This window comes from Mustelus asterias, unplaced genomic scaffold, assembly GCF_964213995.1.
Source record: "Mustelus asterias unplaced genomic scaffold, sMusAst1.hap1.1 HAP1_SCAFFOLD_113, whole genome shotgun sequence".
Lineage (NCBI taxonomy): Eukaryota > Metazoa > Chordata > Chondrichthyes > Carcharhiniformes > Triakidae > Mustelus > Mustelus asterias.
Window position 1 is genome coordinate 537,561 of NW_027590154.1, and position 23,199 is coordinate 560,759.

At 57.8% G+C, this 23,199-nt stretch overlaps 1 protein-coding gene and 1 non-coding gene across 2 annotated transcripts; both read right to left on the reverse strand.

The window, feature by feature from the left end:
* Positions 1-1,330: 1,330 nt before the first annotated feature.
* On the reverse strand, positions 1,331-3,737 carry LOC144484498 (uncharacterized). The gene is made up of 2 exons (XM_078203018.1): positions 3,111-3,737; positions 1,331-1,474 (listed from the first exon to the last, which is right to left on the reverse strand). The coding sequence occupies exons 1-2, from the start codon at positions 3,735-3,737 to the stop codon at positions 1,331-1,333; spliced, it is 771 nt and encodes a 256-aa protein (XP_078059144.1).
* Positions 3,738-5,421: 1,684 nt separating this feature from the next.
* trnar-acg (transfer RNA arginine (anticodon ACG)) lies at positions 5,422-5,494 on the reverse strand. Its single transcript has one exon. It is a non-coding gene; the product is annotated as a tRNA-Arg (tRNA).
* Positions 5,495-23,199: the final 17,705 nt, after the last annotated feature.

A 23,199-nucleotide genomic window follows, 5' to 3' on the forward strand; every position in this document is an offset into this window, starting at 1 on the left:
GCGAATAGTGATGAGGACCATCAGAGGATACAGCAGGATATAGATTGGTTGGAGTCTTGGGCAGAGTGATGGCAGATGGAGTTTAATCTGGACAAATGTGAGGTAATGCATTTTGGAAGGTCTAATACAGATAGGAAATATACAGTAAATGGCAAAACCCTTAGGAGTATTGATCGGCAAAGGGTGTACAGGTACACAGGTCACTGAAAGTGGCAATGCAGGCGGAGAAGGTAGTCAAGAAGGCATACGGCATGCTTGCCTTCATTGGCTGGGGCATTGAGTTTAAAAATTGGCAAGTCATGTTGCAGCTTTATAGAAGCTTAGTTAGGCCACACTTGGAATACAGTGTTCAATTCCGGTCGCCACACTATCAGAAGGATGTGGAGGCTTTGGAGAGGGCACAGAAAATATTTACCCGGATGTTGCCTGGTATGGAGGGCATTAGCTATGCGGAGAGGTTGGAGAAACTTGATTTGTTCTCACTGGAACGACGGAGGTTGAGGGGCGACCTGATAGAAGTCTACAAGATTATGAGAGGCATGGACAGAGTGGATAGTCAGAAGCTTTTTCCCAGGGTGGAAGAGTCAATTACTAGGGGACACAGGTTTAAGGTGCGAGGGGCAAGGTTTAAAGGAGATGTACGAGGCAGATTTTTTATACACAGAGTAGTGGGTGCCTGGAACTCGTTGCTGGGGGAGGTAGTGGAAGCGGATATGGTTCTGACTTTTAAGGGGCGTCTTAACAAATACATGAAAAGGATGGGAATAGAGGGATATGGTCCCCGGAAGGGTAGGGGGTTTTAGTTTAGTCAGGCAGCATGGTCAGTGCAGGCTTGGAGGGCTGAAGGGCCTGTCCCTGTGCTGTAACTTCGTTTTCTTTGTTCTAAATACAGTAATATTTAATGAACACATTTAGTTTGTGCAATGTGGTTGACTCTCAACTGCCCTCTGAACAAGGGCATCTCGGGATGGGCAATAAACGTTGGCCAGCCAGCGACGCCCATGTCCCACAACTGAATAAGGTTAATACAAGATATACTGGTTCGAAAAGACACTTGCTGCAAGCCAATAGCTTTCCTTCTTACTTGAACTGAGCAATCAACCTTATTCTTGAGCCAGATTTGACAGAATATAATGTCCTCCAACTGATCAAATTCATAGAAGAAATTCTTAGTTTATACAATTCCTGCTGGCTATGCAGCTTCCACAAGCATGTAGGTGAATCCAACATTAATTTTTAAAATAAAGCTCCAGTTACATGTTAGAATTTAACATGTCTTCCTTGACCTTGTTGCTGAGAATGTTTGAAGAGGCAGCAGGGGCACAATGGGTCACACCGCCTCCTTTTGTGCTCTCTGCTCCTCGTTTGCATTTGAAGTGGTAAATATCTGGGACTCACTTCCTACGAGCGGCTGAAGCAGAGATAATGGAATGTTTCCAAAAGGAAATTGGACGGGCATTTCAGGGAAATCAATCTGCAGGGACACGGAGAGAGAACAGGGCAACAGTTTGATCTACAGAGAGCCAGCATGGACTCAATGGGCTGAATGGCCCCATTCCCAATCCTACTGCCTGTCTGATCTAAAGAAAGAACATAAGAGAACATAAGAACATAAGAAATAGGAACAGGAGTCGGCCATCTAGCCCCTCGAGCCTGCCCCGCCATTCAATAAGATCATGGCTGATCTGAAGTGGATCAGTTCCACTTACCCGCCGGATCCCCATAACCCCTAATTTCCTTACCGATCAGCTGCTCCAGTCTCTCGAACTCACTGAAGTCCCTCATCCCTGGAGTCATTCTCGTAAATCTCCTCTGCACCCTCTCTAAGAACTTCACATCTTTCCTAAAGTGTGGGGCCCATGTATAGGGTTCCATTCCAGAGGGATAGAATTGACAAGCAGGGAGGTTCTGTTCAACTTGTTTAGAATCAGGGTTCGGCTACACTGGGAGCACTGTCAACATTTGTGATCTCCATTTAGAAAAAGGAAATAGAGGCACTGGAGAAGGAGCAACAACGATTCACAAGAATAATCCCAGAACTGAGAGCATTTAACCCTCAGGAAAGACTGGGGCTGCTTTTCTCCAGAAAAGAGAAGACTGAAGGGTGACCTGATGGAAGAATTTAAGGTTATGAAAGGGGTTCAATAATCCAACAGGGATTTCAGTGAGAAACCTCTTTACCCAGCGAGTGGTGAGAATGTGGAACTCACTATCACAGCGAGTGGTTGAGGTGAACAGCATGAATACATTGAAGGGGAAGCTAGATACATACATGAGGGAGAGAGGAATAGAAGGATATGCTGATGGGGGGAGGTGAAGAGGGGTGGGTGGAGGCTCATGTGGAGCATAAATACTGACACAGACCAATTGGGCCGACTGGCCTGGCCCTGTGCTGTAGACTCAATGGAACAGAGACAAATGTATTTATTTTAGATCGACCTGCAGTGGGAGGAAAAACACTATTTACTGTCCAGGATAAAATAAATGTTCTTCGTCAGTTTGTGTGGGTCATTTCAGTGGAAATGTGCTTTCCCAGGCTCAAAGAGCACCAGCCCACTGGAAGCAAAATTGTGAGACCGGCCAGTCCAGCAGAAAGAAACCCTCCGCCCCTCCCATTTCACCAACTGTCAGAATGAACATGGTTCAGTCTTGGATGTGATTAACAGCAGCAATAACAGCAGAATTCAACCCCTGTCATCACTTGTGAACCTGCTGGTGTCTCAGCAGGAGGGATGAACTGGTGAATTTCTTCCCACACACAGCAGCTGTGATTGGACTGGTGGATCATCAGTTGCTGAGAGCTTTTGAAACCATTCCCACAGTCAGAGCATTTAAAGGGTCTCTCCTGGGTGTGAGGGACATTGTGTATCAGCAGCTGGGGTATCGAGTGAATCCTTTCGTACACACAGAGCAGGTGAATGATCTCTCCCAGTGTGAACTCGCTGGTGTCTCCTCAGTGTGCATGTCCTTCCAAACCTCTTTGTGCAGTGAGAGCAGCTGAATGGTCTCTCCCCAGTGTGAATGCGCTGGTGATCTATCAGATGCTCAGAAATTTTGAAGCCACTCCCACAGTCGGAGCATTTAAAGGGTCTTTCCTGGGAGTGAGTGACTTTGTGTCTGTGCAGGCTGGATAACCGAGTGAATCTGTTCCCACACTCGGAGCAGGTGAACGGTCTCTCCCCGCTGTGAACTTGCTGGTGAGTCAGCAGGGTGGATGACTGAGTGAATCCCTTCCCACACTCGGTGCAGGTAAATGGTCTCTCCTCGGTGTGAAGACGCTGGTGTGTCAGCAGGGTGAATGACTGACTGAATCCCTTCCCACACACAGAGCAGATGAACGGTCTCTCCCCGGTGTGAACTCGCTGGTGTCTCTGCAGTGTGGATGACCTCTTAAACCTCTTTGTGCAGAGAGAGCAGCTGAACGGTCTCTCCTCAGTGTGAATGCGCTGGTGGGACACCAGTTCCCCAGAAATTTTGAATTCACTCCCACAGTCCGAGCATTTAAAGGGCCTCTCACTGGTGTGAGTGACTTTATGACTCAGCAGGTTGGGTAAATTAGTGAATCCCTTCCCACACACAGAGCAGGTGAATGGCCTCTCTCCGGTGTGAACTCGCTGGTGTGTCAGCAGGGTGGATAACTGCGTGAATCCCTTCCCACAGTCAGAGCAAGTGAATGGTCTCTCCCCGGAGTGAACTCGCTGGTGGTTCCGCAGGTTTGATGATGATCTAAATCTCATTGTGCAGAGAGAGCAGCTGAACGGTCTGTCCTCAGTGTGAATGCGCTGGTGGGACATCAGATCCCGAGAACTTTTGAAGCAACTCTCACAGTCAGAGCATTTAAAGGGTCTCTCATTGGTGTGAGTGACTTTGTGCGTCAGCAGGGCGGATGACCGAAAGAATCCCTTCCCACACACATTGCAGGTGAACGGTCTCTCCCCAGTGTGAATTCGTTGGTGTGCCCGCAGTTCGGAGGACCGAGAGAATCCCTTCCCACACATGGAGCAGCTGAACGGTCTCTCCCCAGTGTGAACTCGCTGATGTCTCCGCAGTGTGGATGACCATTTAAATTTCATTGTGCAGTGAGAGCAGCTGAATGGTCTCTCCTCACTGTGAATGCGCTGGTGGGACACCAGTTCTCCAGAGCTTTTGAATCCGCTCCCACAGTCAGAGCATTTAAAAGGTCTCTCATTGGTGTGAGTGAGATTGTGACTCAGCAGGTGGGAGAACTTAATGTATCCCTTCCCACACACTGAGCAAGTGAAGGGTCTCTCCCGAGTGTGACTGCGTTGATGAATTTCCAAATCACAGGGCAACATGAATCCTTGTCCACAATCGTCACATTTCCACAGTTTCTCCATGATGCGGGTGTCCTTGTGACTCTCCAGGTTTGATGATCAGTTGAATCCTTGTCCACACAGAACACGTGTACGATCTCTCTTCACTGTAAACGGTGCAATGTTGTTTCAGCCTGTGTAACTGGTTAAAGCTCTTTCCACTATCAGTGGACTGGAACACTCTCACTCGGGTGTGTTCCAGTCACACTGATGTTTAAAATCTCCTGAAGCAAACAGATCAGACAAACATTGCTTTTCTAGATTCAAAGGTCGATGATATTCAGGTCCCAATAAATCGAATGACTGTCAAATCTTGATGTGATGTTTAGTTTGAAATTTCTGTCTATAAATCCTCACCTCCTGATATCTATGAAAGGAATTTACAATAGACATCATTGTCAGTACAGGATAGAAATTCAGAACAGACAATTCTAGTTTCTATGGAACATTCTTTCCTCTCTCATTCTCCAAAATCTGTCAATCTCCATCCCACACACTCTCCCTCAATTCTCACTGCGCTCTCCTGAGTATACAACCTCCCAAGTCTATTGAAGGTGCTGATTCAGGCTGATTAATGGATCCATGCTGACCACTTTCTATATTGGACACAGAGATCTGAAAATCTACGTGTAACGACCGGCCTACACACTAGAAATTAAAATCTGTGCCATATGTGGGACCGGATAACTGGATTGGGAGAAAGGGAAGGATGTGGGGAAGAATTTTATTTTGGTGCAGAAAGGTCATTACCTGGAACCCGCTGCCTCAGAGGGTTGTGGAAGTGCAAATGATCCATGATTAATCTTCAAGCTGACAGCCACGTTAAAGTTTTACATTTGGCCATAAATGAGCAGACTGATGCTGTGTGTAATGCACTGTATTACCTGGTTACAGATACATGAAGAATGTGAGGAGGATTTTTATTTAGGCAGCGAGTGGTGACCTGGAAGTTAAAAATTCAACAAGTCCCCAATTTCCCCCAGAATGCAAAAGAAACGCAAAAGGGGAACAAAGCAAGTGTTTTATTCACAGATGTTGGCCTCTTTTAGGTCAAAAGGAGCTCACAAACTATTTTTCAAATTGACATCGAGCCAGCCAGGAGTTGAACCTGGAATCTTCTGATCCGTAGTCAAACGCATTATCCATTGCGCCACTGACCCACACTCTCACAGCTGTTGGAGAGACAGGAGGAAGTTTGAGTCTGTCTGAAGTTCAATCTCCATTCAGACCTCTTTTTAGGTCAAACCAAGTAAACAAACTCAAATTAAATCAGGACAAAGTAAAAGGGGCAGCTCCCCTAAAAGGAGGGGGAACAGCCCGAACAGAAATCAAAATGCAAAGGAAACTTAAAAACATCAAATTAAAATGTGGTTATTAGGGTCAATAATGCACCCCAACCCCTGCGGTGCCCAGCGGGCGCGGAAAGCGTCAACCTCGCCCGTGGACACCGCATGCTCCCTCTCCAGGGACACCTGGCCGCGAACGTAGCCGCGGTAGAGGGGAAGACAGTCAGGATGGACGGCCCCATCGATCGCCCGCTGCCTGGACCGGTAAATGGCGCGTTTCGCCAGGCCCAGGAGCAGGTTCACGAGGAGGTCGCCATCCCGACCCTCCCCTCTCCGCACCGGGTGTCCGTAGATCAGGAGCGTGGGACTGAAGTGCAAACAAAACATCAATAAAAGATTCTTCAGGAAAACATAAAGGGAGTGCAGCCTAAGACACTCAACATAGACATGGTCCACGGACTCCACAAGGCCACAGAAAGGGCAGTCTTCGGAGCCCGTGAACCAGTGAATCCTACGGTTGTGCGGAACTGCTGCATGCATCACCCTCCACCCCAGGTCCCCGACGTAATTGGGGGAGATCCCTCCGTAGAGGGACCTCCAGCGGGGACCTCCGCCGCCCGGCGGCAACAAGGCCCGCCAAGGTGTATCCGGGCGACAGGCGAGGAGGCGGTAGTGGAAGGTGTGCAGCAGCAGCCCGCACAGGAAACGCCTCCGCGCGGTAGAAAAAGGCACGGAGGGCATTTCCGCGAGGCGGCTCAGGCTGTGGGGCACCTCACCCAGGGGAGGGGGCTGAGGCTTTGGGCCAATGTGGAATTCCGCCCGAACAGGGGAACGCTCGGGCGGGATCCCACCGCACGCCTGTGCCGTCTCAAGTTTGCGTGCAGTTTCGGGGCCGAGCACGACCGTCCTAAGGTCTAGGATGGCTTTGGCCGCGCGCCGGACGGACGTCCCCGCGCGCTCAGCCAGCACGCGGGGACTCATCCAGCCCGCTCCTCCGCCATCGAGCACGTCCCCGATTCTGGTCACCCCGGCGTCCACAGCCCCCCTCTCCGCCAGCCACCTGAAGTTATACGGCTGGAGGAGCGGATTCCTGAGCAGCGGCTCTCGCACAAGAGCCGCTACTCCTGACGGGGGAGAGCTGCGTCGCGAGGCGACCTTGTTCCAGACAGTGAGGAGGTCCTGGTAAAAGACGGGCAACTCCTGCAGGGTGGTCGAAGCACGCCCCAGTTCGATATGCAGGAGCTGCACGTCATAATTGAGGCCGTGCCACTGGCGGAAGAAATACGTCGCCATGGCACACCACTGTGGAGGGGGCTCAACGTAAAGGTACCTCTGCAGGGCCTGGAGGCGGAAGGTCGCTATCTGAGTGCGGAGGCACACCAGACCTTGTCCGCCCTCCTCAAGCGGGAGATACAGGACCGCAGCAGGGACCCAGTGCAGTCGATTGCCCCAGAAGAACCGCACGAGGGTTCTCTGGATATCGGTGACAAAGCCAGGGGGAGGGGTCAAAGGGACCAGCCGGTACCACAGCATGGAGGCGACCAGCTGGTTTATGACGCGAGCTCGCGCCCCGTAGGACAGCACTCGGAGCAGTCCTGTCCAGCGACCCAGGCGGGCGGAGACTTTGGCCTCCAGCTCCCGCCAGTTCGCCGGCCAGGATTCCTCGGCTGGGCAGAGATGGGCCCCCAAGTAGAGGAGGTCGGTCCTGCTCCAGGTGAAAGGCCTGAGCTCCTCCGGGAGGGGGTCCGTCTCCCAAGGACCGACAAGGAGTCCGGAGCACTTGGCCCAGTTGATCCTGGCGGAGGACGCGGCGGAGTACACCGCCTGGCATTCTCGCATCCTCCGCAGGTCAGCCGGGTCCGTGAACATGAGGAGCACGTCGTCGGCGTAAGCTGACAGGACCACCCCTACGTCCGGTCCGCGCAGGACCAAACCTGACAACCTCCTCCGCAAGAGGCGCAGGAATGGCTCCACGCATACGGAATACAGTTGGCCGGACAAGGGGCAGCCCTGCCGTACTCCTCTCCCGAAGCGAAGGGGCGCCGTCAGGGACCCGTTAACCTTAATCAGACACTCTGCGGCAGAGTACAGTAATCGGATCCGGGCGACAAAATGCGTCCCGAACCCGAATGCCCGCAGAGTCCCGAGTAAATACTCGTGCTCCACCCTGTCGAACGCCTTCTCCTGATCTAATGACAAGAAGGCGCCCGACAGACCAGCCCTCTGGGTGTGATGGATTAGGTCCCGGACCAGGTGGAGATTGTCATGTATGCAACGGCCCGGGACCGTGTAGGACTGGTCAGGGTGGATCAAGTGGTCCAGCACGGATCCAAGGCGTGAAGCCATAGCCCTGGCAAAGATTTTATAATCCGTGCTGAGGAGGGAGACCGGGCGCCAGTTCTTGAGCAGGTGGAGATCCCCCTTCTTGGGCAGCAGGGCAATGACGGCCCTGCGCCACGAAAGGGGCATCTCCCCGGTAGCGACGCTCTCCCCCAGGACCCCCGCGTAGTCGCTCCCCAGGACGTCCCAGAACGCCCTGAAGAACTCTACTGTCAGCCCGTCCAGCCCAGGGGCCTTGCCCCGGCTGAGGCCATTTAGGGCGCCGGTCAGCTCGGCCATGGTGGTAGGGGCCTCGAGCCTGCCGACGCCCTCCGGGCCGACCTGCGGCAGGTCCTCCCACAGAAGTCTGCGGGCATCCTCGCTGGACGGATCCGGAGAGAAGAGCGAGGTGTAATACTCCCGGGCAATGGCCCGGATGCCCTCCGGATCCGAGACGGGGGAACCGTCGTCGGCCAGCAGCGTAAGGAGCTGCTGACGGTTAGCCCGCCCTCTTTCCAGCGAGTAGAAGAAGGGGGAGCCGCGGTCCAGGTCCACCTGGAACTGGAGCCGCGACCTCACGTACGCGCCGCGAGACCTGGCAAGCTGCAGGTCTCGCAGCGCGTCCTTCTTCTCCCTGTACTCCGAACGCAGGGCCGGGTCCGCGTCAGGCCGACTGAGACGTGCCTCCAGGTCGAGCACCTCCTTCTCCAACTCCTCGAGCCTGGATTTCCGCCTCTTTGTCGACCCCCTCGCGTACCCCTGACAGAAGGTACGGACGTGAGTCTTGCCCACATCCCACCAGAGCCTCAAGGAGGGGAAGCCTCCCCGCTTCCTTCTCCAGCCGGCCCAGAATCGACGGAACGAGTCCAGGAAGCGCTCGTCCTCCAGCAGCATGTTGTTAAAGTGCCAGTACGCGGACCCCCGCCGGATGCGAGACGGCGCAAAGTCCGCCCACACCAGGCTGTGGTCCGTGCTCGACACCGGCCGCATGGAGACCGAGGACACGCCGGACACGTGCGCCTTCGAAATGTAAAGGCGGTCGAGCCTGGACGCTCCGACTCCAGGCCTCACGAAAGTGAAGGCGCTGGAGCCAGGATGGAGATGTCTCCAGACGTCCACCAAGTCGTGGGACCCGATCAGGTCCCGCAACTTCACCACCGCCGGAGTGCGCAGCCAGGGGCCGGTGCGGTCCCGTGCCTCGAGGATGCAGTTGAAATCTCCCCCGAGGATAATGCATTCGCCCCCCGCGATGGTGTCGATGTGAGCGGACACTTTCTCGTAGAAAGTCGTTTGCTGCGGTCCAGCGGTCGGGGCGTAGACATTCAGCAAGTGAATGACCACGCCCCCCTCACGGACCGTCAAGTGCAGCAACCGGCCTGGCACCGGCTCCTTGACCCCCAAGATCTCCGGCTTATAATGCGGGGCCAACAAGATAGCCACCCCGCAAGAAGCGAGCGTGAGGTGGCTCATGTAGACCCCCCCTCGCCACTCCAGGAGCCATTGGGCTTCGTCTCCCGGAACGGTGTGGGTTTCCTGCAGGAAACACACCGCATACTTCCCGTCACGGAGGACCGAGAAGTTCTGGAACCTGCGGTGTGGCCCACTGCTGCCGTTGATGTTGAGGCTGGCTATGGTCACCTTCATGTCAGCAGCTTTGTGCCACCGTCACCACTTAACTAGGTGTGTGGGGGGGCGCTGGCGCAATTCTCACCAGTCCACCCCCCACCTTTTCGAGCCTGTGGAGGAACCGCAGTACCCAGCGCCGCTCTATTTTCTCCAGGCCCGCGGAGGCATGCGAGCATGCCTTCACGGACCGGACGAGCTGCGCCAGGTCCGGCCAGTGGCCGAGGGCTAGCCGGATTATGTCGGAGCGACCGGAATGGTTACGGATAAAGACCCTGAGGTCCTTGGAGGGGATGAGGGACGACTCGGTGGGGGGCACGAGGGAGTCCCCCGCCTCGCTCTGGGCAGACTCTGAAAGTGTCCCCGTGCCCTCCACCGAGCCGCTGACCTCCTCAGGGCGGTCGCCCCTCGACTCCGAGTCCCCCGCCGCAGGACGTACGGCGGGCGGCACGGAGCCACCAACTAGCCCTAGCCCCTCCCCGATCCCACCCCCAGGATCGGTGGAGGAGGGGTTCCCCCCGGGCTCACCTTTCCCGGATTGCGGGCCCCCGTGCGACGGCGGCCCAGCTCCCCCCCCCGCCCCAGACGCTTGGACACCCCCCAGGTCCGGTGTATCCTTCGGACTGAGGTTGGGGATGTCCAGCGTCCAAGGTCGGGACGGAGAGGACGAGTGGATCGTCTCTTCGCCGCCGTCGCACGAGGACATGAACATTGGAGTGTCGCCCCAGTCCCCCGACAGACTGAAGAAGAACTCCGGGTTGTAACCGGCCGGGTGGAACGGAACCGTGGGGGCCCCGCTGGCACCCGGCCCCGGAGACTCCTCGCCGGGGGACTGAGGCAACACATGCTTCGATTTACAGGGTGCCTTGCCCCCTTTTTTCGCGGGACAAGGCACAAAGACAGGTGGGGGCACGGCAGGAGATGACTCACAAGGGGGGAGGGGCACGCAGACCTCGAACTCTACGGTGCCCGAGGGGCCCCGCCTCTTTTTGTTAACCTGCCCTCGGGCAGGCGAGGCCCCTCGCCCTCCGCCCCTCTTCGCCTTGCCGCGCCCCCCCTGCTCTCCCGTCACTTCCCCCCGAGGTGGCGGCGTCGCCAGTTTTGCCGGCTCGGGGTCGCTTACCCCCCCATGCTCGGGCCCATGATCCCGGGCGCCGGACCCAGCACTAGGCCCCGGAGAGCCCACGGGCCCGGCAGATGGTGGTGGTGGTGGTGGGGGGGGGGGCGCAGGTGGAGACTGAGGCGGTCCCCGAGCCGGCTGCCGGGGTGGTTGGGGTGTTTTCCCTGGGGGCCGGGGTTCCGGTACCCCCCTTCTTTTTTGTAGGTCCCTTATGGGCCTTTTGGCCGCGCGGGGGCTCCGCTCCCCCCCCGCCGGCAGCTGAGGTGGCAGCTGCTGCCGGCGTGGCCTCCCCTCGCGGGGGGGCAGATGGTACTCGCTTGGGGGGAGAGGGGGCTGCGGTGCCAGCTGCGGCCGCCTTGGGTTGGTGGTCGGCGGCCTTGGAGACGGGGCAGTTTTTTCTCACGTGCCCCGCCTCCTTACAGGCATGGCACTGCACACCGTCCGCGGACCAAAAGACCCGGTACGTGGTCCCCTCGTGGGGGACATTGAACCCTCCCTCCAGTTCCTCCTCCCGGGCCAGGCGGACAAAAACCTGGCGCCGGAAGGAGTATATGTGGCGGAGGGAGGGGTCCCGAAGGCCGAGCGGGATCGGCTGCACCCCGGACCTGACCTCCCCCAGTAGATGGAGGTGGGGGAGGAGGAGCTCACTCGGTAGGAAGGGCGGGACGTTTGATATTACTATCTTGTGGGCGGTGGCCTCCAAAGGGTCCACCGCCAGGAACGTCCCGCCCACCGTGAGCCCCTTTTCCAGGGCGAGGCGAACCGCCCGCTCGGCCTTCAGGAAGAATACGGCCCGGCCGTACATCTTAGAGGCCGCGACAATGGCTGAGGGGCCGACAACCCCAGCCATTGCCTTAACGCAGGCCTCGATAGACATGTCGGGGTGGGCGTAGCACTTCACCCCGAGCTGCCGCGTGATTAGGGAGAATGGCGGCAGGGCCTTGGGAGCGGCGGGGGCTCTGGCAGCCGCCACGCCCGCATAGGTGGGCCGAGAAGGCCCTGCCACCGGCGACGCTGGTGATGTCGCCATTGTATCAGGGGAAGTGCTACGCCCACCCCGAGACTGCCCAGATGCACGGCAGGGCGTATATGTGGAGGGAAAAATAAGGGAGGGTGGGGTAGGTGGGTAGGGGTGTAGGTGTTCTCTCCCCGGAGTGAGAGAGGGAGAGAGGAGGTCGGAGCAGTGGGAGGGAGATGAGGCACAAGGCCGGTGCCCCAGTCAGGAGGGAAAAAGGGGAGGGTGCACCAATCTTGGGGATAGCAGCAGTGGGTAGGGGAATTAGGAAAAAAGGTCTTCACCCCCCCCACTGCAGATGGAGAAGAGACAGTCCAAACGCCTTCGCCCCCCCCTCTCCTCCAGTTACTCTCTTCCTCCCTCCCCCCGGGGAGAGCACACCCTCCAGAGGCCGGATGGGAGGCAAGCAGGCAGTCCAGACGGCAGGCAGCCCAGACGGCAGGCAGGCAGTCCAGACGGCAGGCAGGCAGGTAGGTAAGCAGGCCAGACGGCAGGCAGGCAGGTAAGCAGGCCAGACGGCAGGCAGGCAGGTAAGCAGGCCAGACGGCAGGCAGGCAGGTAAGCAGGCCAGACGGCAGGCAGGCAGGTAAGCAGGCCAGACGGCAGGCAGGCAGGTAAGCAGGCCAGACGGCAGGCAGGCAGGTAAGCAGGCCAGACGGCAGGCAGGCAGGTAAGCAGGCCAGACGGCAGGCAGGCAGGTAAGCAGGCCAGACGGCAGGCAGGCAGGTAAGCAGGCCAGACGGCAGGCAGGCAGGTAAGCAGGCCAGACGGCAGGCAGGCAGGTAAGCAGGCCAGACGGCAGGCAGGCAGGTAAGCAGGCCAGACGGCAGGCAGGCAGGTAAGCAGGCCAGACGGCAGGCAGGCAGGTAAGCAGGCCAGACGGCAGGCAGGCAGGTAAGCAGGCCAGACGGCAGGCAGGCAGGTAAGCAGGCCAGACGGCAGGCAGGCAGGTAAGCAGGCCAGACGGCAGGCAGGCAGGTAAGCAGGCCAGACGGCAGGCAGGCAGGCAACAGGCAGGCCGGGCAAGGCAGGCAGCAGCTCACCTCCCTCCTTCCTCCCCGCAGGGAGCGAAAAACAAACAAACCCAACAAAACAAAAACAAAAACCGGGCGTCTCCGTGAGCAAAAACGAGAGAAAAAAAATAAATAAATAAAGGTACTCACAAAAAAAAGAAAAGAAAACAAACCCACAGTTTCCGCCCGGCTCCGACCCGGGGCCCCCCGCTACTCGGGCGAACGTGAAACCACTTCACCCCGGAAACAAAGTGCAGGCGCTGTCCCAGAGGAGGCACGTTTCAGGCCGTCTGAAGCTCAATTCTCATTCAAAGAGAGACCTCTTTTTAGGTCAAACCAAGTAAACAAACTCAAATTAAATCAGGACAAAGTAAAAGGGGGAGCTCCCAAAAAGGAGGGGGAACAGCCCGAACAGAAATCAAAATGCAAAGGAAACTTAAAAACATCAAATTAAAATGTGATTATTAGGGTCAATAATGCACCCCAACCCCTGCGGTGCCCAGCGGGCGCGGAAAGCGTCAACCTCGCCCGTGGACACCGCATGCTCCCTCTCCAGGGACACCTGGCCGCGAACGTAGCCGCGGTAGAGGGGAAGACAGTCAGGATGGACGGCCCCCTCGATCGCCCGCTGCCTGGACCGGTAAATGGCGCGTTTCGCCAGGCCCAGGAGCAGGTTCACGAGGAGGTCGCCATCCCGACCCTCCCCTCTCCGCACCGGGTGTCCGTAGATCAGGAGCGTGGGACTGAAGTGCAAACAAAACATCAATAAAAGGTTCTTCAGGAAAACATAAAGGGAGTGCAGCCTAAGACACACAACATAGACATGGTCCACGGACTCCACAAGGCCACAGAAAGGGCAGTCTTCGGAGCCCGTGAACCAGTGAATCCTACGGTTGTGCGGAACTGCTGCATGCATCACCCTCCACCCCAGGTCCCCGACGTAATTGGGGGAGATCCCTCCGTAGAGGGACCTCCAGCGGGGACCTCCGCCGCCCGGCGGCAACAAGGCCCGCCAAGGTGTATCCGGGCGACAGGCGAGGAGGCGGTAGTGGAGGGTGTGCAGCAGCAGCCCGCACAGGAAACGCCTCCGCGCGGTAGAAAAAGGCACGGAGGGCATTTCCGCGAGGCGGCTCAGGCTGTGGGGCACCTCACCCAGGGGAGGGGGCTGAGGCTTTGGGCCAATGTGGAATTCCGCCCGAACAGGGGAACGCTCGGGCGGGATCCCACCGCACGCCTGCGCCGTCTCAAGTTTGCGTGCAGTTTCGGGGCCGAGCACGACCGTCCTAAGGTCTAGGATGGCTTTGGCCGCGCGCCGGACGGACGTCCCCGCGCGCTCAGCCAGCACGCGGGGACTCATCCAGCCCGCTCCTCCGCCATCGAGCACGTCCCCGATTCTGGTCACCCCGGCGTCCACAGCCCCCCTCTCCGCCAGCCACCTGAAGTTATACGGCTGGAGGAGCGGATTCCTGAGCAGCGGCTCTCGCACGAGAGCCGCTACTCCTGACGGGGGAGAGCTGCGTCGCGAGGCGACCTTGTTCCAGACAGTGAGGAGGTCCTGGTAAAAGACGGGCAACTCCTGCAGGGTGGTCGAAGCACGCCCCAGTTCGATATGCAGGAGCTGCACGTCATAATTGAGGCCGTGCCACTGGCGGAAGAAATACGTCGCCATGGCACACCACTGTGGAGGGGGCTCAACGTAAAGGTACCTCTGCAGGACCTGGAGGCGGAAGGTCGCTATCTGAGTGCGGAGGCACACCAGACCTTGTCCGCCCTCCTCAAGCGGGAGATACAGGACCGCAGCAGGGACCCAGTGCAGTCGATTGCCCCAGAAGAACCGCACGAGGGTTCTCTGGATATCGGTGACAAAGCCAGGGGGAGGGGTCAAAGGGACCAGCCGGTACCACAGCATGGAGGCGACCAGCTGGTTTATGACGCGAGCTCGCGCCCCGTAGGACAGCACTCGGAGCAGTCCTGTCCAGCGACCCAGGCGGGCGGAGACTTTGGCCTCCAGCTCCCGCCAGTTCGCCGGCCAGGATTCCTCGGCTGGGCAGAGATGGGCCCCCAAGTAGAGGAGGTTGGTCCTGCTCCAGGTGAAAGGCCTGAGCTCCTCCGGAAGGGGGTCCGTCTCCCAAGGACCGACAAGGAGTCCGGAGCACTTGGCCCAGTTGATCCTGGCGGAGGACGCGGCGGAGTACACCGCCTGGCATTCTCGCATCCTCCGCAGGTCAGCCGGGTCCGTGAACATGAGGAGCACGTCGTCGGCGTAAGCTGACAGGACCACCCCTACGTCCGGTCCGCGCAGGACCAAACCTGACAACCTCCTCCGCAAGAGGCGCAGGAATGGCTCCACGCATACGGAATACAGTTGGCCGGACAAGGGGCAGCCCTGCTGTACTCCTCTCCCGAAGCGAAGGGGCGCTGTCAGGGACCCGTTAACCTTAATCAGACACTCTGCGGCAGAGTACAGTCATCGGATCCGGGCGACAAAATGCGTCCCGAACCCGAATGCCCGCAGAGTCCCGAGTAAATACTCGTGCTCCACCCTGTCGAACGCCTTCTCCTGATCTAATGACAAGAAGGCGCCCGACAGACCAGCCCTCTGGGTGTGATGGATTAGGTCCCGGACCAGGTGGAGATTGTCATGTATGCAACGGCCCGGGACCGTGTAGGACTGGTCAGGGTGGATCAAGTGGTCCAGCACGGATCCAAGGCGTGAAGCCATAGCCCTGGCAAAGATTTTATAATCCGTGCTGAGGAGGGAGACCGGGCGCCAGTTCTTGAGCAGGTGGAGATCCCCCTTCTTGGGCAGCAGGGCAATGACGGCCCTGCGCCACGAAAGGGGCATCTCCCCGGTAGCGACGCTCTCCCCCAGGACCCCCGCGTAGTCGCTCCCCAGGACGTCCCAGAACGCCCTGAAGAACTCTACTGTCAGCCCGTCCAGCCCAGGGGCCTTGCCCCGGCTGAGGCCATTTAGGGCGCCGGTCAGCTCGGCCATGGTGGTAGGGGCCTCGAGCCTGCCGACGCCCTCCGGGCCGACCTGCGGCAGGTCCTCCCACAGAAGTCTGCGGGCATCCTCGCTGGACGGATCCGGAGAGAAGAGCGAGGTGTAATACTCCCGGGCAATGGCCCGGATGCCCTCCGGATCCGAGACGGGGGAACCGTCGTCGGCCAGCAGCGTAAGGAGCTGCTGACGGTTAGCCCGCCCTCTTTCCAGCGAGTAGAAGAAGGGGGAGCCGCGGTCCAGGTCCACCTGGAACTGGAGCCGTGACCTCACGTACGCGCCGCGAGACCTGGCAAGCTGCAGGTCCCGCAGCGCGTCCTTCTTCTCCCTGTACTCCGAACGCAGGGCCGGGTCCGCGTCAGGCCGACTGAGACGTGCCTCCAGGTCGAGCACCTCCTTCTCCAACTCCTCGAGCCTGGATTTCCGCCTCTTTGTCGACCCCCTCGCGTACCCCTGACAGAAGGTACGGACGTGAGTCTTGCCCACATCCCACCAGAGCCTCAAGGAGGGGAAGCCTCCCCGCTTCCTTCTCCAGCCGGCCCAGAATCGACGGAACGAGTCCAGGAAGCGCTCGTCCTCCAGCAGCGTGTTGTTAAAGTGCCAGTACGCGGACCCCCGCCGGATGCGAGACGGCGCAAAGTCCGCCCACACCAGGCTGTGGTCCGTGCTCGACACCGACCGCATGGAGACCGAGGACACGCCGGACACGTGCGCCTTCAAAATGTAAAGGCGGTCGAGCCTGGACGCTCCGACTCCAGGCCTCACGAAAGTGAAGGCGCTGGAGCCAGGATGGAGATGTCTCCAGACGTCCACCAAGTCGTGGGACCCGATCAGGTCCCGCAACTTCACCACCGCCGGAGTGCGCAGCCAGGGGCCGGTGCGGTCCCGTGCCTCGAGGAGGCAGTTGAAATCTCCCCCGAGGATAATGCATTCGCCCCCCGCGATGGTGTCGATGTGAGCGGACACTTTCTCGTAGAAAGTCGTTTGCTGCGGTCCAGCGGTCGGGGCGTAGACATTCAGCAAGTGAATGACCACGCCCCCCTCACGGACCGTCAAGTGCAGCAACCGGCCTGGCACCGGCTCCTTGACCCCCAAGATCTCCGGCTTATAACGCGGGGCCAACAAGATAGCCACCCCGCAAGAAGCGAGCGTGAGGTGGCTCATGTAGACCCCCCCTCGCCACTCCAGGAGCCATTGGGCTTCGTCTCCCGGAACGGTGTGGGTTTCCTGCAGGAAACACACCGCATACTTCCCGTCACGGAGGACCGAGAAGTTCTGGAACCTGCGGTGTGGCCCACTGCTGCCGTTGATGTTGAGGCTGGCTCTGGTCACCTTCATGTCAGCAGCTTTGTGCCACCGTCACCACTTAACTAGGTGTGTGGGGGGGCGCTGGCGCAATTCTCACCAGTCCACCCCCCACCTTTTCGAGCCTGTGGAGGAACCGCAGTACCCAGCGCCGCTCTATTTTCTCCAGGCCCGCGGAGGCATGCGAGCATGCCTTCACGGACCGGACGAGCTGCGCCAGGTCCGGCCAGTGGCCGAGGGCTAGCCGGATTATGTCGGAGCGACCGGAATGGTTACGGATAAAGACCCTGAGGTCCTTGGAGGGGATGAGGGACGACTCGGTGGGGGGCACGAGGGAGTCCCCCGCCTCGCTCTGGGCAGACTCTGAAAGTGTCCCCGTGCCCTCCACCGAGCCGCTGACCTCCTCAGGGCGGTCGCCCCTCGACTCCGAGTCCCCCGCCGCAGGACGTACGGCGGGCGGCACGGAGCCACCAACTAGCCCTAGCCCCTCCCCGATCCCACCCCCAGGATCGGTGGAGGAGGGGTTCCCCCCGGGCTCACCTTTCCCGGATTGCGGGCCCCCGTGCGACGGCGGCCCAGCCGCCCCCCCCGCCCCAGACGCTTGGACACCCCCCAGGTCCGGTGTATCCTTCGGACTGAGGTTGGGGATGTCCAGCGTCCAAGGTCGGGACGGAGAGGACGAGTGGATCGTCTCTTCGCCGCCGCCGCACGAGGACATGAACATTGGAGTGTCGCCCCAGTCCCCCGACAGACTGAAGAAGAACTCCGGGTTGTAACCGGCCGGGTGGAACGGAACCGTGGGGGCCCCGCTGGCACCCGGCCCCGGAGACTCCTCGCCGGGGGACTGAGGCAACACATGCTTGGATTTACAGGGTGCCTTGCCCCCTTTTTTCTGGGGACAAGGCACAAAGACAGGTAGGGGCACGGCAGGAGATGACTCACAAGGGGGGATGGGCACGCAGACCTCGAACTCCACGGTGCCCGAGGGGCCCCGCCTCTTTTTGTTAACCTGCCCTCGGGCAGGCGAGGCCCCTCGCCCTCCGCCCCTCTTCGCCTTGCCGCGCCCCCCCTGCTCTCCCGTCACTTCCCCCCGAGGTGGCGGCGTCGCCAGTTTTGCCGGCTCGGGGTCGCTTACCCCCCCATGCTCGGGCCCATGATCCCGGGCGCCGGACCCAGCACTAGGCCCCGGAGAGCCCACGGGCCCGGCAGATGGTGGTGGTGGGGGGGGGGGCGCAGGTGGAGACTGAGGCGGTCCCCGAGCCGGCTGCCGGGGTGGTTGGGGTGTTTTCCCTGGGGGCCGGGGTTCCAGTACCCCCCTTCTTTTTTGTAGGTCCCTTCTGGGCCTTTTGGCCGCGCGGGGGCTCCGCTCCCCCCCCGCCGGCAGCTGAGGTGGCAGCTGCTGCCGGCGTGGCCTCCCCTCGCGGGGGGACAGATGGTACTCGCTTGGGGGGAGAGGGGGCTGCGGTGCCAGCTGCGGCCGCCTTGGGTTGGTGGTCGGCGGCCTTCGAGACGGGGCAGTTTTTTCTCACGTGCCCCACCTCCTTACAGGCATGGCACCGCACACCGTCCGCGGACCAAAAGACCCGGTACGTGGTCCCCTCGTGGGGGACATTGAACCCTCCCTCCAGTTCCTCCTCCCGGGCCAGGCGGACAAAAACCTGGCGCCGGAAGGAGTATATGTGGCGGAGGGAGGGGTCCCGAAGGCCGAGCGGGATCGGCTGCACCCCGGACCTGACCTCCCCCAGTAGATGGAGGTGGGGGAGGAGGAGCTCACTCGGTAGGAAGGGCGGGACATTCGATATTACTATCTTGTGGGCGGTGGCCTCCAAAGGGTCCACCGCCAGGAACGTCCCGCCCACCGTGAGCCCCTTTTCCAGGGCGAGGTGGACCGCCCGCTCGGCCTTCAGGAAGAATACGGCCCGGCCGTACATCTTTGAGGCCGCGACAATGGCTGAGGGGCCGACAACCCCAGCCATTGCCTTGACGCAGGCCTCGATAGACATGTCGGGGTGGGCGTAGCACTTCACCCCGAGCTGCCGCGTGATTAGGGAGAATGGCGGCAGGGCCTTGGGAGCGGCGGGGGCTCTGGCAGCCGCCACGCCTGCATAGGTGGGCCGAGAAGGCCCTGCCACCGGCGACGCTGGTGATGTCGCCATGGTATCAAGGGAGTGCTACACCCACCCCGAGACTGCCCAGATGCACGGCAGGGCGTATATGTGGAGGGAAAAATAAGGGAGGGTGGGGTAGGTGGGTAGGGGTGTAGGTGTTCTCTCCCCGGAGTGAGAGGGAGAGAGAGGAGGTCGGAGCAGTGGGAGGGAGATGAGGCACAAGGCCGGTGCCCCAGTCAGGAGGGAAAAAGGGGAGGGTGCACCAATCTTGGGGGCAGCAGCAGTGGGTAGGGGAATTAGGAAAAAAAGGTCTTCACCCCCCCCACTGCAGATGGAGAAGAGACAGTCTAAACGCCTTCGCCCCCCCCCTTCTCCTCCAGTTACTCTCTGTCCTCTCTTCCTCCCTCCCCCCGGGGAGAGCACACCCTCCAGAGGCCGGATGGCAGGCAAGCAGGCAGTCCAGACGGCAGGCAGTCCAGACGGCAGGCAGGCAGGTAGGTAAGCAGGCCAGACGGCAGGCAGGCAGGTAAGCAGGCCAGACGGCAGGCAGGCAGGTAAGCAGGCCAGACGGCAGGCGGGCAGGTAAGCAGGCCAGACGGCAGGCGGGCAGGTAAGCAGGCCAGACGGCAGGCAGGCAGGTAAGCAGGCCAGACGGCAGGCAGGCAGGTAAGCAGGCCAGACGGCAGCAGGCAGGTCAGCAGGCCAGACGGCAGGCAGGCAGGTCAGCAGGCCAGACGGCAGGCAGGCAGGTAAGCAGGCCAGACGGCAGGCAGGCAGGTAAGCAGGCCAGACGGCAGCAGGCAGGTCAGCAGGCCAGACGGCAGGCAGGCAGGTCAGCAGGCCAGACGGCAGGCAGGCAGGTAAGCAGGCCAGACGGCAGGCAGGCAGGTAAGCAGGCCAGACGGCAGGCAGGCAGGTAAGCAGGCCAGACGGCAGGCAGGCAGGTAAGCAGGCCAGACGGCAGGCAGGCAGGTAAGCAGGCCAGACGGCAGGCAGGCAGGCAACAGGCAGGCCGGGCAAGGCAGGCAGCAGCTCACCTCCCTCCTTCCTCCCCGCAGGGAGCGAAAAACAAACAAACCCAACAAAACAAAAACAAAAACCGGGCGTCTCCGTGAGCAAAAACGAGAAAAAAAAATAAAGGTACTCACAAAAAGAAAAGAAAACAAACCCACAGTTTCCGCCCGGCTCCGACCCGGGGCCCCCCGCGTCTCGGGCGAACGTGAACTCACCCCACCCCGGAAACAAAGTGCAGGCGCTGCCCCAGAGGAGGCACGTTTCAGGCCGTCTGAAGCTCAATTCTCATTCAGAGAGAGAGCAGCAGCAGTTAGTTTTGCTGGGCAGGAATGAGCAGCTGAACAAGCTCATTGTCCAGCTTCCGCATTCAGACAATGGAGGAGCGTTGATTGGCTGGAGGACCAGAGTCGTTCCGGTCCTCCAGGATGCCCATTGGCCAGAGCCTGTGAGAGGCAGCGACCGGAGCAGAGTCCTTCCGGTCCTCCAGAGTTCCCATTGGTCAATCCCCCGCAGACAGACAATGAGGGGCGAAGCCCCACGTGGGGGTGGGCGGGACTTTGCCCTCCAGCCGCGCTGAGCTGTTGTCCAATGGGAAAGGCTGGAAGACCCGGACAGACAATGGTCAGTGCGCCGGCTTTGTCCGGGCCCCGCCCCACACCCGCACATGCGCATTCACCCTAAAACCTCGCACATGCGCATTCTTGATTCACTGTCTCTCCAGCTCTGGCCAATGAGAAGACTTGGAGGACCGGAAGGCCTCAGGTTTTCCAGCCAATCAGAGCGTGGGTCTTTCGCGTGAATGACGATAGGGCATCAGACAGACTGAAACTTCCTCCTGTTCCAACATCTGTGAGTAAAACACTTTGTTTTCTCCACCTTTCCATTTCTTTTCTCATTCTGGGGGAAATTGGGGACTTGCAGCAACTGAAGGGAAAGGAAGTGAATCCAGGGAGGCTGCAGATTGTGGAAAGGTTGGCCCAGGTCTCTCTCTGTTAAAGACATTGACATCCCTTGCTCCCTCAGCTTGACACATTGATTTGTCTGGCTCAAAGGTCCCTTTCCTAATGTTCACAATTAAAGGGCTGGTTTCCCCAGGAAATATCTGACATTTAAGGGGACTGTAAATTAATATAGGTTAGAGATATGTTCAGTATTGTCATATGGCAAGATTAGACATGTATGGTTCTGCAGTAATGTCCATTTATTATTATTTCTAATCTGTAATATCGTACGGTCGTGTGACATTAGTGTTTCTTTACGAATTTTTTAATCTCAAAATCATGATCCTGCTGTTGTAAATAAACCTTTGTTTTTTTTTACATTATGGCACCGGCTTGTCTACAAAGAGTCCTTTATTTGCTCCTTAAGTGGCTTACATAGAGGTTGTTTGTTTTTACTTTGGGATTTGTGGATAAAAAACTGGTTGCAGGTCAGGTGACAGAAGTTCTTTCATTTTCAGTTCTGAGATGCAGTTTAGTTTTAGAAGGGGCATCACGCTGAAAAGAGACGTCTCTCTCGCTTTCTCTCCCCTGTTTTATTTGGAAATCCTGTTGGTTATCTGAAAGCCAGGTCTTGCCTTCCTGAAGAAAATATTCTGCTGTTGATGGGTTAGGCATTATCTTGGTTGTTTTGTTTTGTTTGTAATTGCTAAAAGTTCTTGCTAATTTTCTTACTAAACATGTTAACTATATTCTTAAGTAAACTTTGTGAAAAGGTGGGTCATTTGAATCATACCTGAAGTGAAACATTTCGTGCCAAATTCAAGATGTAAAACGTATGATTCAGGCGGGTTCCATAAAACATTTTGGAGTTTCTAACCTGAGCCCTAACATGTAGCTACGTGATATATTTCCAGTAATAGAGTCATTACAGCACAGAAGGAATCCATTGGACCACTCGGGTCAATGCCGACTTTCTGTCAGTGTCGAGTGGATCCCATTCTGCAGCACCTCCAATTTCATTTCCAAGTTATTGATCATCTCTGCTTGAACACCCTCACAAGCAGTTCAAGATCATGATCAATTGTAGCCCCCTGTATCTTAGCCAACTGAAACAATTCTATACATTAAACATATTTTTAGTCCCGTAATAGAGACATAGATCTGTCTGGCCGCCTGCACGGAGATTTCCAGCTCTCTCTGTGTCCAGGACAGGAAGCAGTGAGCATGGATCTGTCAATCAGCCTCAATCAGCACCTTCAGAATTGGGAGGGTGAATATTAGATACAGCAGAGTGAGAATGGAGGGAGAGTGTGTGGGATGGAGATTCACAGCTTTTGGGGAATGAGAGAGGAAACAATGTTCCATAGAAACTAGAATTGTCTGTTCTGAATTTCTAATCTGTGCTGACAGTGATGACTTTTGTAAACTCCTTTCACAGAATATGAGAAGGTGAGGATTGACAGACAGAAATCTCGAACAAATGTCATGTCAAATTCTGACAGTCATTCAGTTCATCTGGACCTGAATACCATCGGCCTTTCAATCTAAAAGGTGAAATATTTTTCTGTTCTGTCTGCTTCAGACTTTTTTTTTGCATGAATGTGACTGGAAAAATGCCGTGACACACATATACCCGAGTGAGAGTGTTCCAGTGCACTGACTGTGGAAAGAGCTTTAACCAGTTACACAGCCTGAAAATACATCACGGCATTCACAGTGGGGAGAGACTGTACCCGTGTTCTGTGTGAGATTGAACTGATTATTTAACCTGGAGAGTCACAAGGACACCCGCACCATGGAGAAACCGTGGAAATGTGGGGACTGTGGGAAGGGATTCAATTACCCATCTCTGCTAGAAACTCATCGCCGCAGCCACACTGGGGAGAGACCATTCACCTGCTCTGATTGTGGGAAAGGGTTTACTCAGTTATCCAGCCTGCAGATACACCAGCGAGTTCACACTGGGGAGAGGCCGTTCACCTGCTCTCAGTGTGGGGAGGGATTCACTCAGTTATCCCACCTGCAGAGACACCAGCGAGTTCACACTGGGGAGAGACCGTTCACCTGTTCTGTGTGTGGGAAGGGATTCAGTCAGTCATCCACCCTGTTGAATCATCAGC